Genomic DNA, 15,412 nt, shown 5'->3' on the forward strand with positions numbered 1-15,412 from the left:
TCTATATCGTACAACAGGATCTCATCTGTATTATAAAATGTATTAATAAAATTTGGTTATTAAACTCTGGGACACATTGTATACGTGTACAGTGGTCGCTCTTTGTTTGTATGTATATACGCGAAAATGTATTGACCCGTTGTTTTGTGCGGTTACGGAAGAATTTAAATCGAGTAATTTGCGCCGTGTTAAAGAAGACAACTTTATTTGCAATGAAAAAACCGTTTAAGTAGCTGGTTCACTATTTTCAAGTAGATAGAGAGAGGCGGTAAACTTTTTTGCATTGATCCGTTTAATGTTATACGTTGTAAGACTTTGTAACGCGATTTTTAAACTTTACAACTATAACGTTTGGATGATGAAATGGTCTGCCTGATTAAAGATGGTTTAAAACGAAGATCATTGAGAACTTTCGCCACCGAAACTTCAAACTTCCAATATTTAGGTCACATACATACACACACGCGAGAATGGAAATTTAATATTATCCACCTCGTTTCTTAATTTTAAAGTTTTAATATAGAAGATATAATATATAACAAATTAAACTAACTTAACTTAATATAGAAGATATAATATATAACAAATTAAACTAACAATGTTTTAAGTACTTGATGGCAAATTGTTCACCTGGTATACTTGATAATCATATAGCTATCTGTATTTATAATTATGAAATAGAGTGATACTGAATAGAGCTAATTATAGAATACAACTGTATTGATAGAACTACGTTTATTATGTTATACCACTCGTAGAACTAATTAATACAGCTACATATAGAATTATAAATAACTGATATTCCATTATTTGTATAATAGAAAATCAATGCCAATTTTTATAAATATTTCTAAACGTGAAACACGAATATTTATGAACATGAAATTCGCGTAGAAACGACAAACAAACGTTTACAATTGCTAAATATTTTTTCAAGAAAAATATTATCGATGAAAATATTACTGAATAAAATTTGTCTGTTTTTAATAAAAAATAAAAATTTGTCAGTGTTCCTGAATTTTCCAGAATTTTCGTCCGACACGTATTTCTCCAACTTCTGTATTATTTAACCGCTTCCATTTGCTGCTAACTCACTACTTAATCATTTATCAAATGCTTGAATTGTGTAACAGTGAGGCACTGCATGCGCTACGATAACGACAGAATAAAATAAACAACAATTTCAAAATCGTATCGCATTAACTCGTTCACAGATGTTCGCCCATTCGACGTTCCGATTATTTGTTTACGCTTAATTTAACAATTAATAATTCGAGCGAATAAACAATCCCCTCGTGATTAAACGAATTTTAACGCGACGCGAGAAAACTTGATCGAACAATTCATTTAATCAGGAAGTCAGTCCGATCGGATATGTGTATTCGTTCTCGTTGCTTGCACTTTAAATGTATTCGTCCCAGGCCGTCAGTTTCGTCGGTAACATCGAAACAGTCCATTAATATAAGTGAAAACGGAATTTAATGCGGAAAAAAGGCCTCGCAACGTGTCGTTTCTTACCATTATCGACTTTTGTTTCGCTCGTTTGCAACGAACGATAGCCTCAGCCCGTTGTTTTGACTCCGATCGATCGACGTGTTGTAGCTGCCCATTACTTAAGATTGCCAATCCATTAAGTGAAGAAGCTTCGACGATAGACGGTGATCGTGAAAAAAAAAGGGAGATACGAAAGTTGGAGGAAATTTATGGTAAAAGTGAAACAATTGTCCTTGAGATAGATCTTTATACAGGGAGTGGCCGAACAACATACGAACACAACGTACGAACGAGCATCAAGTGATTCCTTGCTTAGTTTTCAAAAAAAACTGACACTGGAAACTTTGATAGGTCACTGCTTGGCATTGATAGTGGCATTGATAACTTAACAAGTGTAAATTCTAAGGGAGAGACATTTTAAGCTAGTGTTTTTTTTTTTTCTAAAACTAAGGCTAGTAACATAAATAATAATTTTGCTTTCTCACACAAAACTGATGGAATTGTAAATATATCTTGATATTTTTTACATGATAAAAATAGAAACACAGCGTATACCTTCTATTCGATGAAAGAAAATTGAAAATTTGCTGAGTCGTGCCGCTAATCAACGCCAAGCAACGAAATGCGAATTTCCCTAGTTACTTTTTACTAGTTAATTTTTCCGATTCAGACATCATTTTCAAAAAAATACGATTTGTTCGTGTTTTATTAATAATCGGTCTAATACACGCGGGTAGAAGTACAAAATACCGATAAACAACCCACCAAATTGGAAGAGAACGTAACTATCATTAAATTTCAATAAACACGATCTCAAAGAAGCTCCAGACGCAATTTTTTAAAAAACAAATTTCTTCGAACTTGTTTGAAAACATACCGAAAGATTTTATTATATAAACATGTTTGGCTCGTTTTTTCGCGTATTACGCAACGCACAAAAGTAAATAAAACGCCCATAAGCAATGCAGTAAATAAGAAACGATGGCATCGTTAGGTTTCAATGGACGCATACGCAAAAGCTTGCGAATACAATTTTCTTGAAAAATTCCCCACTAAAAATCTCTATCCGACATTTCCGTTTCGCTCTTTTTCCACTGAACAGCGAAATAAATAAAAAAGCCACAGCTACCAATGGTCCCAGCTATAAAATTATGTATATCACGTTTGGGGACATTTGTCTTTTCCCCTAGAAACCGCAACAGCTGGCACAAGAACCGATTTATCGCGCTGTCCTACTATATTTTTTGTCAGAAAATTCTAAAAGCACGGAAGAACTAGAAAACATGAGTTGACGTTTTCTCTTGCAGGTTTCTGGCCGACAAGTGAAACAACGGAAAAATGCCTGTGGGAGGACGAGTCGCTGGCAAAGTTGGGATTTACAGCTCCCATTATAATGGTAATGTAAGCAGGGATATTGGATCGTTACGTGTTACTCTCGCGTGATATGTATCTGCGTTTCCGGCGTGCAGGCTTTCACGTTATTTATTAACATTCGTTAATAAACGATAAATGACGATCGTTCGATATTTGCGTACGCGCCACAGTCGGATGATATGATACGGATAATAACGAAACGAGACGTGAAAAACTCTTTGCTCGTCTCGAAGTATATATCGACTTCGATGAACAATAAATTACACGGCAATTCGAAATGTATTTCAACGATACATCGCCCACAACGCACGATCGTTCCGTTTTGTACGTTTTAATTGGTTTCGTCGAGAATATAGGGCGTATATTTTTAATATAGTTCTGAAATGGACTTTCCAATAAGTACATAGCTTGTTTTCTACACCTACATTGTATGTTGTATGTGATCTCGTAGAAATAACAGGTCGGTGCACGTGTCGTGTCATTTTTGGAATGAAGCTTTAACCACACTTGGCTTATTCGGAACGTGATATACAGTGACTCGCCGAATTATTTGAACACTTACGACGGAAAATGTTTCTAAATGTAACGAGATGTATTATAAAATGTATTACAAATTGCTTGACCTTTGCCAATGATGTGTTTGCTCAATTCGTGGTCCAATTTCCATTCAAATATGGATTAACTTTAAGTTCAAACTTCGAAGAAGATGCGATATTTCAGATGAGCCAACTTTGATAACATGCAGATTAAAAATGGAAAGAAACTCAACGATTTACGTGCAAATCGAAAATGAGATAAGTCTTTGTATCGGTGAGAGAATGATGTCTAGTTGCAACGTGATTAGAATTCAAGTGTTACATTCTGATAGACGATCTTTATCGTATAAACGTGCACATGTCGAAGTTAAAATAAGTAGATAATAGAGTAGAAATTTTATACATATATGCACACACGTAAGTAGCTTTTCGTACGGCGTAAATAATTTAGATAACTTTGCATAACGCTCTCTTATAGCGTTCTGCTTTTATTATTTTTCGCGTGCATTCTGTAAAACGTAGAAGTCGTTTAATTATTAATTAAAATTCCTGCTGTAACGCTCTGTCGAAGTTTGGATCGTTAAAAATTTCAGGCTGTGCAAGCTTAAAGGTGATATTCCTGAAGGAAATGTCATCTCAATGGTTGAGATCAAATTTTCTTAAATAAGACAATTATTACTTATTACTCATCTTGTATGCGTAACCGGAAGTCAACGCAAAGCCGGAAGACAGACGGAAATAAAAAGACGAATAAAAAGTTATTATTTATTATCTGTAAAACTCGATTTTTATAAAAATGATGTTATTTAATTTAAAAGAAAAAAGTATATCATTTTTTTAATTAAAAATAACTATTATCGTTCTTTGTGATGTATTATTTGTAAACTATTATCTACTTATTTCATGTACCGTTTATAAAATTTGTAAAACTTCTTTGACGTGCAATAATTCAATAGCAAACTCGAACGAAATTCACGAAACGGATAAATCTACCAATACGAACGTTCTAACGTCCAATACACGTTCGATACAGAATAAGATAACAATATCTTTGCACTGCAACAAAGATAACTGAAACACCATTGCAACAGTTCGAAATCGAATGTTCAGTACACTAAGACCACAATTTCCATATTGTACAGTCAATATGACGAAAAGTACAATTTCAACAACTTCAACCCGAATGGCCGGTACATCAATCGAAACTTTAACCACAACCCTGATGGTCACCGTAGACGGTCTAGTAGCAAGTAACAAGTATCAAAAAGGATTTGCAAACGCGTTTGTGCATAGAATACGTAATACTAAGTTTAAATGTGGAGTACACTGGTTACAGCCTTCGTAACTTTGATTTAGATATCATCGATGCGGCTCTGTACGTTGTAACAAGCTTCACCATAGCACTCAATAACCCATACACTGTATCAACTCATGCATACAGACAAAAAGTAATTATGCAATTAGTATGCGACAGAATGTCTCTTTGACGGTATAATTACGGCTTTAATTCCTTCAATATAATCTTATAACGGCGTCAAAGTATTGTTATAACATTCGTGTGTTTCTTCCTGATTTTTATGCACATTTCATTCAATCAATTATAACGTTCAATTGAATTACTCCCTCTATAACTTGATTATTTGTAGAAAACTTTACAAGCAGTGTTCCTTTTAAGTCAAAGTAATATTAGGTTGTCCGAAAAGTTTCTTTCGTTTTATAAGGAAGTAGTAGATGCACAAGATTTTTTGTTTTATATTATTTTATTGAATTATGTTTGATCCATTTTATTCTGTTACTACAAAATGAATCATACATAAATCTATAAAATAATATAAAATGAAAAATGTTATGCATCTATCATTTCACTTATGAAACGAAAGAAACTTTTGGGACGACCTAATACCAGACTTTTGGTTTTAATGGGCCAGTGACCATCGGAATGGGAACTATACTGACCCATATGTGGGAAATTAAGTCGTTTAATAGCAGAACACACGAGCAATAGATTACAAATATTTATATAAATTCATATTTTTACGAATAGAATACGTTCCATCTACTTTACTAATTCTATAGATTTCCAGCTCGTTAAATATTCTACAAACATTTTATACATTCTTGTATCTTGAAATCTTCCATAAAGATTTTATACACTTTTAAACCCTTTAAATTCCCCGTGAATATATAGAACAATTATCCAATGTCCGACTTCAAATTGCACGAACACTGAATAATCAACCACCATAAAATTGTTCGATTTCGCTTCTACATATAAATCGTTCGCATACAGTACACGTTATTTCTTAAATCTGCCTCAGAATTTGCACATTATTTTTTAAACTTACCTTAACACAGCGGTTCTTAATCTTTCGTTTACCACGGACCTCCATCAAATAAACGTATCGTTGTCACGAACACCCCCATGACTCGGTTCAAAAGTTAAATCCTTATGTGCCAAGTGTGTACATCTGAAACATTGATCGACTGCTCATCGACAACCTTTTTCGAGAGAAAAGTTTCATTAGAAATAATCAAGCACGAATGTTAAATATTTTATATATAAATATTTTATGTACAATAATAATAATATAATAATCGGATCTCCTTTGTTCCATACATTCGCAATGTAATAAACATATCCAAGACCAACTACGACCCCAATAGTTATATTAATCGTATATATAAGCAGACCAACCCACTCGCCCATCAGTTACACTTTTTCTGCAAATCGTTGTCCACGTTTAAAAAACATTCCAAAAACACTTTACATTCACATCCACTTCCGCATCGTTTAACTTTTGATCGATTGACTCGCGATTAATGTCATACTTTTATTATACGTCGAAATATGTTCGCTAGTGTGGTAATATTTTTGTTAAATAATTATCAAAATATAGTTCAAATATGTGCGCTTATATCGACTATAGCTAAACCAAACGTCGTTACTCGAAATGAATAAATAAATAAATAAATAAATAACTTGCGTGTGCGAGGGTTTCATGGTCTTTCAAAAATGCACAGGCCACGGGTTAAGAACCGCTGTCTTAAAATTTATCGCTATATCATCTCTATACAGGGTGGTTGGTAACTGATGGTACAAGCGGAAAGGGGGTGATTCTACGCGAAAAAAGAAGTCGAAAATATAGAATAAAAATTTTCTTTTATTTAATTTTTCCATCGAGACAACGATCTACAGTGAGATCCATTATAACGTACCGCACGCGTACCGAGCGAAAATTCAAAGTCGATTTTCTGGAAAACAATTCCTCAAACGAAAAATTTTTATTCTATATTTTCGACTTCTTTTTTCATGTAGAATCACCCCCTTTCCGCTTGTACCACCAGTTACCAACCACCCTGTATATCATTTTCATGCAATAAACGAACTCGTGAAAATTTGAGTAATTTGAGGAATTTTGAAAACATTAAACATATATTCTGTACATACACATCCATATGCTGAAATTGTGGAATCCATAGGTTTAGCTTCTGAGAGACTCATACGTGACTCATAAATGAATCAAGAGCTTTAAAATCGTGAACGTCATCCCACAGTAACGAAACCCTGGTGCAAGGTGTCGATTACAAGATAAATCCAGCATGCTTTCAGGAAAAGGCTACAGTGGTATTAACGAGGAGATCATGTGGATCAGCATCGGGATGGGGATCACGATCGCCGTACTGATCACCATTGCTCTGTGCTACATCGCCCGTGAGAAATGCCGGAAACGACACGAGGGCTACTACGCTTCCTGACGGACGCTGCCGCCGCCCTCGTGGGCCTCTTGGTCCTTCTCACCATCGACACCTGGCGTCTTTTTCAGCCCGACCACGTCGAGAGGTAAACCGAGGGCGTACTATATCACCGTATAACGCCGAGATCTGGTGACTAATACCTTGCTTTCGGCTCGAGCAAGCTGACGTTTCACCATGAACGAGAAATCGAACGACGACTCTCTTATCCCTCGACTTTTTTTATCTTTCCCCTCCCTATTCGTCTCTTTCCTTTCTTTTTTTACTTTTCCTGTATCCTTCGACTAGTCTCATCCCATTTAACAGACACAAGAAAAGAATATAACAAGTCGATCAATGTGCACCTGTGAATCTTCGTGCCACTCAATGGCTAGAAAGAAGTATTTTCGAAAATACGTAGACGATAAGTCCACGTTGTTCTACCAGTAATTTACTTTCAATCGTAACTAAGCAATATTTCATACTTACGGATATGGTATTCTCGAAGAGAAAAAAAAAAGGAGGAAATACATCTCCATGATCGCTCAAAATTCTACAGAACCGCGAATTTTCCAAGAAAATTAGAAGCTTGTCGTAGATTTGATATGGAAATTGAAAACCAAGTAAGAATATAACGTTGAGCTCGTGTAAGGTTAATTAAACAGCGTACTTCGAATTTCGATATCGCGCTGCGTATGAAATCCAAGATATGTAAGTTATCGTATCTTGCTGCTGCGACTTTTCGTTCGGTCTGTCTGTGCGCTCGTTCGTCGCGGAATAAACATCAGATTGCTCCTACCGAATCCTCGAATTTATCGAGTCGAAACTCGACCATGATTTATGGAGCGTGTGGAGTAATCGCTCGAAAGAAGAAGAAATCGGAGGAAAGCTCGGGTAATTCCGTTTGATCGACTGGATAATTAACCGAATTCCTTCCGTTGATGGCGTTGTTACAGGCAAATTTTAAGCACAGATTTCTATGCTTTATTGGAAATTCAAGGCTTTTTGGGTAATTGATTCGACAGAACGGACGTCGAAATTAATTCGACTTTGTTTGCGAGAACAGGTTTTGAAACTGGATCGTAATGAGATTGTTACGAAATCGGTTGCTATGTGATTTGGGGATAATTGACATGCACCGTTGTTCGTGAGTTACTAGGATATTTATGAAACACGAGGAATATTTGCAGCGTTATTTCGTTAAATACGATGGGAATTCGTACGATAAATTCGACATCACGTAATCAAACCTATTCTGTAAAACGCTATTCACCTGTTAATTTTCTAATTATTCTATTTTATTATATAGAATCGATCAAGTTTGTACAATACATCTGATACCTTATAATCGAATTTACTGTACAAAAATGTGTCTCTCGTATATTAATTTCTCAAGCCAGTTGCTCTTTCATCAAACGTAACGTAACGTACGATTGACGTACGCTCTTCTTCATAGAGATTAGGGTACTTATGGAAAATGAGAAATATCTAAGGAGTTATCAAGGAATTATTTCAACTTTTAAGGACTACCGTTTCATTTAAAGACTGGGACTAAAAAAAAAAAAAAAAAATCACGTATATTTAATTATATGTCTGCCACTATTTCAAGTTTAAATTAGATCCATGACTTCACATACGTTTCTGTTCGTAAGTGTTAGGGTATTTATAGAAAATAGAGAATATCTGAAACGTTCTTTCGACATTGTTTAAACCTTTAAGAAACATTGCCGATTAAATTTATGGCTCAACGATATCTTTGCTATTCCCTTGCTGAATATCTGCAAAATATCTTAAAAGTAGGTTGAATAATTTCATTGCATAAAGTCGTTGTCCAATTTCAAGGGAAATTTCTCAAAATTGCTGTCCAAATCCCGATATTTTCCAAGAGATTCTATGTAACGAACGTTATTTCTCTTTCTTGCCCTATCCTTTTAATTCCACGTATGAGTCGATTGATCGTGCATTCGAGCTGATTGCATTCCAAGCAATAAAACATTTCCATGCCATTGAAGTGGTAAAGTCAATCGGATAATCGAGAAAGTTAACGACAGTGCCGGTCTAATAGGAAAATGTGTTAAATCGCGCTTAGAACGATGCGATTTGCATTAAAATTGCTGGACAAATGAAACGGTATTTCGTTCGATAGAACGTGTCATTCGTTCGCCATCTACGCACACAGATAAAAGACAATTTCCAGAAAAATAAGCGCACCGAATCGTGAAGCTGAGGTAATCGAGTTTCGTGATTGTACAGCACGAACATCAGACATCTCACATATGTTGAGTCAACATAATCCTAAAAGAAGAAAATTTCGAAAAAAATCCCATCAATTTCATGTCGTATTTCCAAGGAATAACATAAATATCTTTCAGCTAAAAATGGTAGAAGCTGACTTTAGATGTTTCGTGACTTTTGCCACGGTCCTCTCGCCTGATTCAAGTAAATTCTAATATCCGAAATTTGCTCGTATTTTGCAAAATTACAAGCCAGTCGATTATCCTGTCTAGCTCGATGTTAATATCGTAAAATTGACAAGAAGCAATTTATAATCTACAATTTGTAACTGGGAAAAATCCAAGTAGGAAAATAGAAGAAATTGAAGAATAATGAAATTCAGTGGAGTAAACTGTAACGAAACTTCCATTCTCGTTTTGCAATATCCACTACGTTTCAATAGATAATTGCAATAACTCTTCGGGAATGTTATTCTTTTTATATTTACGAGATAAATAAAAATGTCACGAGATATCCAAAAATATAACAATTTCAAAAAATATGAACCACCATTTGACTAGAAAATACATTTGACGCCTACATACAGTGTATTTATGTATAGATTCTTTTTTTTTTTTTTAAACAAAAGAGCTTCTCGATTATTACGTAAGAGGGCCCAGCATCTTCTTAATTTAATATCGAACGTCGTCGAAGCGATTCTGAAACAGTCGCAAAAAGTTTTTAAACGAATGTTCTCATCTTCTCAAATCATTTCTGGACGTCGTTTCGTCTTCGAGAAACCTCGTCGATTCTATTCAAACCGCGGAAAGGCTGGTCTCTCCATTTCCACGTTTCATCCATTCTCGTGCTTTCACGAAACGACTCAATTTTACAAGAAAAAAAAAAAGTCTCGCCTGTCGCCATTCGCTCGGATGGACAGCAACAACTTCCGGTTCAAGGTTAAAAAGTCTCACGGAACTAACCAATTCGTAATAAATTCGCAAATTTTCATCCACCGTTGTCCGCACACGCGTCAATTTTTAGACAAACCCCTTTTTTGGCAAGGAACGCGACAGTCAAATTTACGACTGAGAAAGCTTTGCCAAACGGCGACAATCGCTGCAGCAACGTTGGTTTCCGGGGCTTTTATTCCGCTACCTTTCAGCTCCGTTGGCCCTGGAAATTTCAGACCTGGAAAATGCTCATTTGCGAACGCGCGAATGTCGATTCGTGGTCAAAGGGAGGATTTGGACCATCGATTCGGTTGATATTTCACGCGTAACTGGTACAGCGTGCGCGATGTATTTGATTTAAATATCACGTGCAGTTGATCGACGAAAATATTCCCACGCTTTTATCCTGTTCGATGTTCGATGACCAAATATTCCTAGTTTCTTAGCTCTTTGATTATCAAAAATTGAAGAGAGTTCTTCGCGTGAAAGTTGCTCGACTTCGTGGAAGAAGCTTAATGGTATAAGAAATTCACTTTATCAACTGTAGTTTACCAGAGTTTTAATATCAGGTAAAACGATAAGAAGCATTTAAGAAGATGGAATAGACTTCACTCTCAATTTCGGTCGCTTGCACGTATAAATAGCGGTTGAGTTCTTTTTTCTTCTTTTACTTTACTATTCTTTCGCACGATATACAATGTGTTTTCTAATTAACGGTACAGTCGCACAAGGATAAATCTTGATGGTGATGAATGAAAAAGTCGATAATGTAGAATGCAACCTCTTCGTTCGAGGTTTCGTTTTCGTAAGCATCGGTTTTACGTAGATTTCCTTCGCGTTTCTTAAATTTAAACAAACAATAGATCAACTTGAATCCAAATTGAGATATTTTCGGACGATTGACATCGAAATTGACTTTGAACGGAAATACAGATAAAAAGAAAGTTTCTATTAACTCGAGATAACCGAGTGAAACTATTAGATTATTAGAATATCAGATTGGAATTCTAATTGCGACAGCAAACTTCCTACGACATTTCCTACGCTCGGAACATGCATTATGCATACCACGTACCATCTGTCTGCAGAATTTCAGCTAAATCGTTGAATGCATCGTGAAATTCCTTCGTGAGATTTTTTAAAGCTTCGAGAAACACCACGACCGACCGTTCCTTCCTTTAAATTAAAATCTCTACCTGCCGATACGCGATTCTTCTTTTACGCGCGTATGAAACAACGATGATCGATCCGAGATTAAATCAAAAGTTCGAAATAAATTGCTGGCATGTATAATTTTATTGGGCTGCTCGGGAAATTCGTAGCGAATTTTAAAGAGTACTCGAAGATCGTATCTACATTAGCACGAAATTAGCATTTTATCGCACAGTAAATGCAGCTTTCGCAACGTTTACGCATTATTTCGCTGCTTGGTCCTTGATAGACTGATGCGTTTAATTGATCCAACTAGAAGTAACATTTACCAAAGTAGCTCTCCGATGCGAACCGTGTAACTTCGAAAGAAATATCTTAACGTTACGCGAATATTGTCGAAGATTATTTCTTTGAAATATTTCTTTCGAAGAGACGTCGTTTTCACCGGAAAGTCTTAATTTTGACAAATGTGTAACACTCTTCCGATCTTATTAGATACGTAGATTACGAAATGTAATACACCTACTGCCATAAACGTTAGGAATTTATCGAGCAACCCAGTAGGCTGCGAATTTTTACGCGTTTAGGAAAAATGCTTTAAATCAAAGAATACGCACAGTGCAGAGAACGTGTAAAAATGTAGAAAAACGTCTCGAGTATTCATCCTAGATAGCATTCAACAGATGAAATATATTTTTACACACATTTCATTCCTTTAATCGTATTCGTGAAAATATTAATTTTTGTAAGTATCATGAATGATACTCTATGGTTGTTAAACGATGGTAATTAATAATAAAAAAAAAAAAAGATAATACAACGTCTATAAACCGTGGCGCTGAAGCTGATTTCAAAATCGCTGATTTGATACGAAGTAATAATAAATTACGAACGTTCGATTAATCCTGCGTGAAATCGAGTATCTTCCGATGTAAGAGGATTAAAACGACGATCGATCATCGGTGTTCGAGTTTCAAAAGCACAGACAAATCGATACTTTCTGCACCGACGTCTAAATGTTTATCGATAGTTAAAAAAAAAAAAAAGAAAAAAAAGAAAGATGAAGAAGACAGAAGACCGAAGGTATTTTTCAACGAAGTTCGATCGACGAAAAGATTGAAACGATTGAATTTTGGGAACACATAGAAGCGACATCAACGAACGATAATTTCGATTCTAAGGTAGCATCCGCGTCGGTATATGTCGGTATCTGTATTTACCACTCGTTCAAAACGCTTATATTTCTGTCGAGGAAACCTTCAGAAATTTAATTACGTTCGCCTTTTGCTTCGAGATAATTACCTTCGTGATAATTACCGAATTTTCCGCTAACAAAGGTAACGAAGAAAACTGGACGCACAATCTACAGTCATCCGTTCCTCCGAAACAACGTTCTTGCAACTTCTCATACTTACGAACTTGAAAATTAACCTGTTAGGATATAAATTAACGAATAAGCTAATGCAAGCGTTTGCATTAGCGTACAATAGTGTCTTCGTGAATATCGTTCGTTAGGACGTACAGAATATATAGCATAGACTCATCTACGAGTTCAGCTGTTTCAAGAACACGAGACACGAAAATAACATCGAAAGTAGAACTTTCGAGAAAATCATTTTCTTATTATCGACGTAATTTATTGAGAAAATTTTATACCGCGCGAATCGTAGAATCATAGCGCTGTATATGATTCTATGGTATCCTTTTGTCGAAATTTCCAGCGTTAAATAAATTATTCGATAGCAATTGATGAATCAGACCTTGAAATACTAAAATTGCTGTAGAACCACTGTAGCTCAGCTCGCACGGAAAGCTACGTCGTATCCTGTACATATAGAACGATTTCGATTAGGTGATGAATTGTTATTAGCTGCTATAACAGTAATTGTGGATGTTCTGTAAACATCGTCGATTTCGAATCTCTTGGGTGTGGAATCGAGGAACGGATGAAATTCGGTTAGTAGACACGAGCATTAAAGAATTAATGGAAAGTAATAATCATTTTGGAAAGTGCACGAGCATGCCTGCACAATTTGAAAACCGAAAAGGTTCCTGCCGTTACTCGGTAATTTAATCCAATAATATCGTTAAAGATTAACGATAGTGATATTAAATATTCATAATAAATGTCAATTCCTTGATCTTCTTCGCGCGTTAAAAATTGTTGGCATTCCAATCCCTCTTAACTCGAAATTTCACTCTGAAACATTCTAAACACACGAAGACGTTACACGTTCGAGAAGATCGATTTATCTGGATATAAGAATAAATCTAACGATAAAAATAAAAAAATACGTACGTCCAACGGTAATTCAAAGAACGAAACCCGCTTGTAAGATACGTCGCTAATTTCAACTAAAGTTATCGAAATATACGAGCAGCACGAAGAGTATCTACATACGTATACGAATAATACTAGGTTGCGAGTTAAGAAGATAGTCACAGATACGGAGGAAAGCTGCAAAATAAAAAGGATACAAAAATGTGTAACTTCCTACTTTATCGACTTAAAGGAATATAGTTACACGTTTGTTTCTATATCTTCGTAGTCGAAGATGTACGAGTATATGGAAGATTTCTACATCGCAGGAAGTACAGAATTCTACGCAGAATTTTACAAGAGCAAGAATTAAGATACATACGAGCAACTTTTAAATCGCGCGAAGTTACAAATAAACGGGAGGCTACTGAATTGAACAGAACGCAGATACGCCAGAGATTTTCGCGTTAAACAAAATATAAACGCGCGAGTATACTTCCATATAAGAAAACAACGTAGATGGCGAACTCGCATTAAAAAAAGTTGCGATTTAAAAGACCGTAGGTGGACGGTTGGAACAGAATCGTGCAGGCGTGCTGTTGTGCGTGTAAAACGTGTAAATAAACAGGCGAAAGCACATAACGTGGATGCAAAGTAAAAAGTATAGCACCCGTTGGTGCGGTACGATATTGCATTACTAACGAGATATTAGGTGATACACGGGTGTATGCATATATATAATACGTAGCTTGAAAGTCTACTAAATCGTCGTGTTTTACCGCGAACATCTGCAGGGGCATTCATTAATTCCCCCAAGAACGGTTTAATTCGATCTCATTACGAAGCACCGGCTGCAGATTGCGCCTGGAAATAGCGGTTCTTATAATAGAAAATGGCGAGGAATTGCAATTCGGACAATGTGATATTTTAGGATGCAATTGCTACGGTTTTCGCAAATCCTTCTCTATTTGTCATAGAAGCGTAACAATTATTTCTTGTTAACTGTGTTAATAACGTTTTCTTCTCCTTTTTTTTTTCTGTTACAACGCCGCCGATAATTTTAATGAAACAATTTTTATCGAACTACGGATCGAACTCTAAACTTTTCGGTTTATTTCGAATTTGTCCTAACAGTATCGCGCAATTGCTTTTTAGAATAACACGTTGCTATTAGTTTAACGATATTTGGTTTATCATAAATTATATTCGTTAGATGTTTGTGCATGTTGATGTTTTGTCTCTTTCCCTTTCTGGTAATTATTTATGCGGAAAGTGGATAGTAACAACGATGCGTCGAGAGAAATTAATGAAGGCCTGCTTGTGAAATATTTCTTTAGGAATACTTCAATTAATGTGTTCTGAAATAGAAGTGTCTGGCCTAAACTACCGCCAAATTACGATGAAACATCGATCGTAACGAACTGACACTTCTTGCCTCCGAAGGTCGTTTTATTTTTCATTCGAAGCGATCATTTACAAAGTATTGGGCGAAACTACTATGATACAGATTGAACATCAATTTTACTATTTCTAAAATAATGAAACAAACTTTTCTATCCTCTGATATCGTTCTCGTTGATAGAACGCATTTCGAACGTTCGTAAGAATGTTTGCAAAATTACACGACTCGTTAACAATTATTTTGACGTATCAGGATGTCTGCAAAATTATACAGACCATCGAATTAACTTGCACGA

General features: G+C 35.6%; 1 protein-coding gene across 2 annotated transcripts in view; it reads left to right on the forward strand.

The window, feature by feature from the left end:
* LOC126865884 (uncharacterized) overlaps positions 1 to 12,523 on the forward strand; it is a 45,692-nt gene extending 33,169 nt beyond the window's left edge. For both annotated transcript variants that reach the window (XM_050618811.1, XM_050618810.1), the window contains 2 exons: positions 2,802 to 2,890; positions 7,015 to 12,523. In XM_050618811.1, coding sequence (XP_050474768.1) covers positions 2,833 to 2,890; positions 7,015 to 7,160 — 204 coding nt within the window. In that variant the 5' untranslated portion in view covers positions 2,802 to 2,832 and the 3' untranslated portion in view covers positions 7,161 to 12,523. The remainder of the gene's footprint in view (positions 1 to 2,801; positions 2,891 to 7,014) is intronic.
* Positions 12,524 to 15,412: the final 2,889 nt, after the last annotated feature.

The sequence above is a fragment of the Bombus huntii genome, chromosome 5 (assembly GCF_024542735.1).
Source record: "Bombus huntii isolate Logan2020A chromosome 5, iyBomHunt1.1, whole genome shotgun sequence".
Lineage (NCBI taxonomy): Eukaryota > Metazoa > Arthropoda > Insecta > Hymenoptera > Apidae > Bombus > Bombus huntii.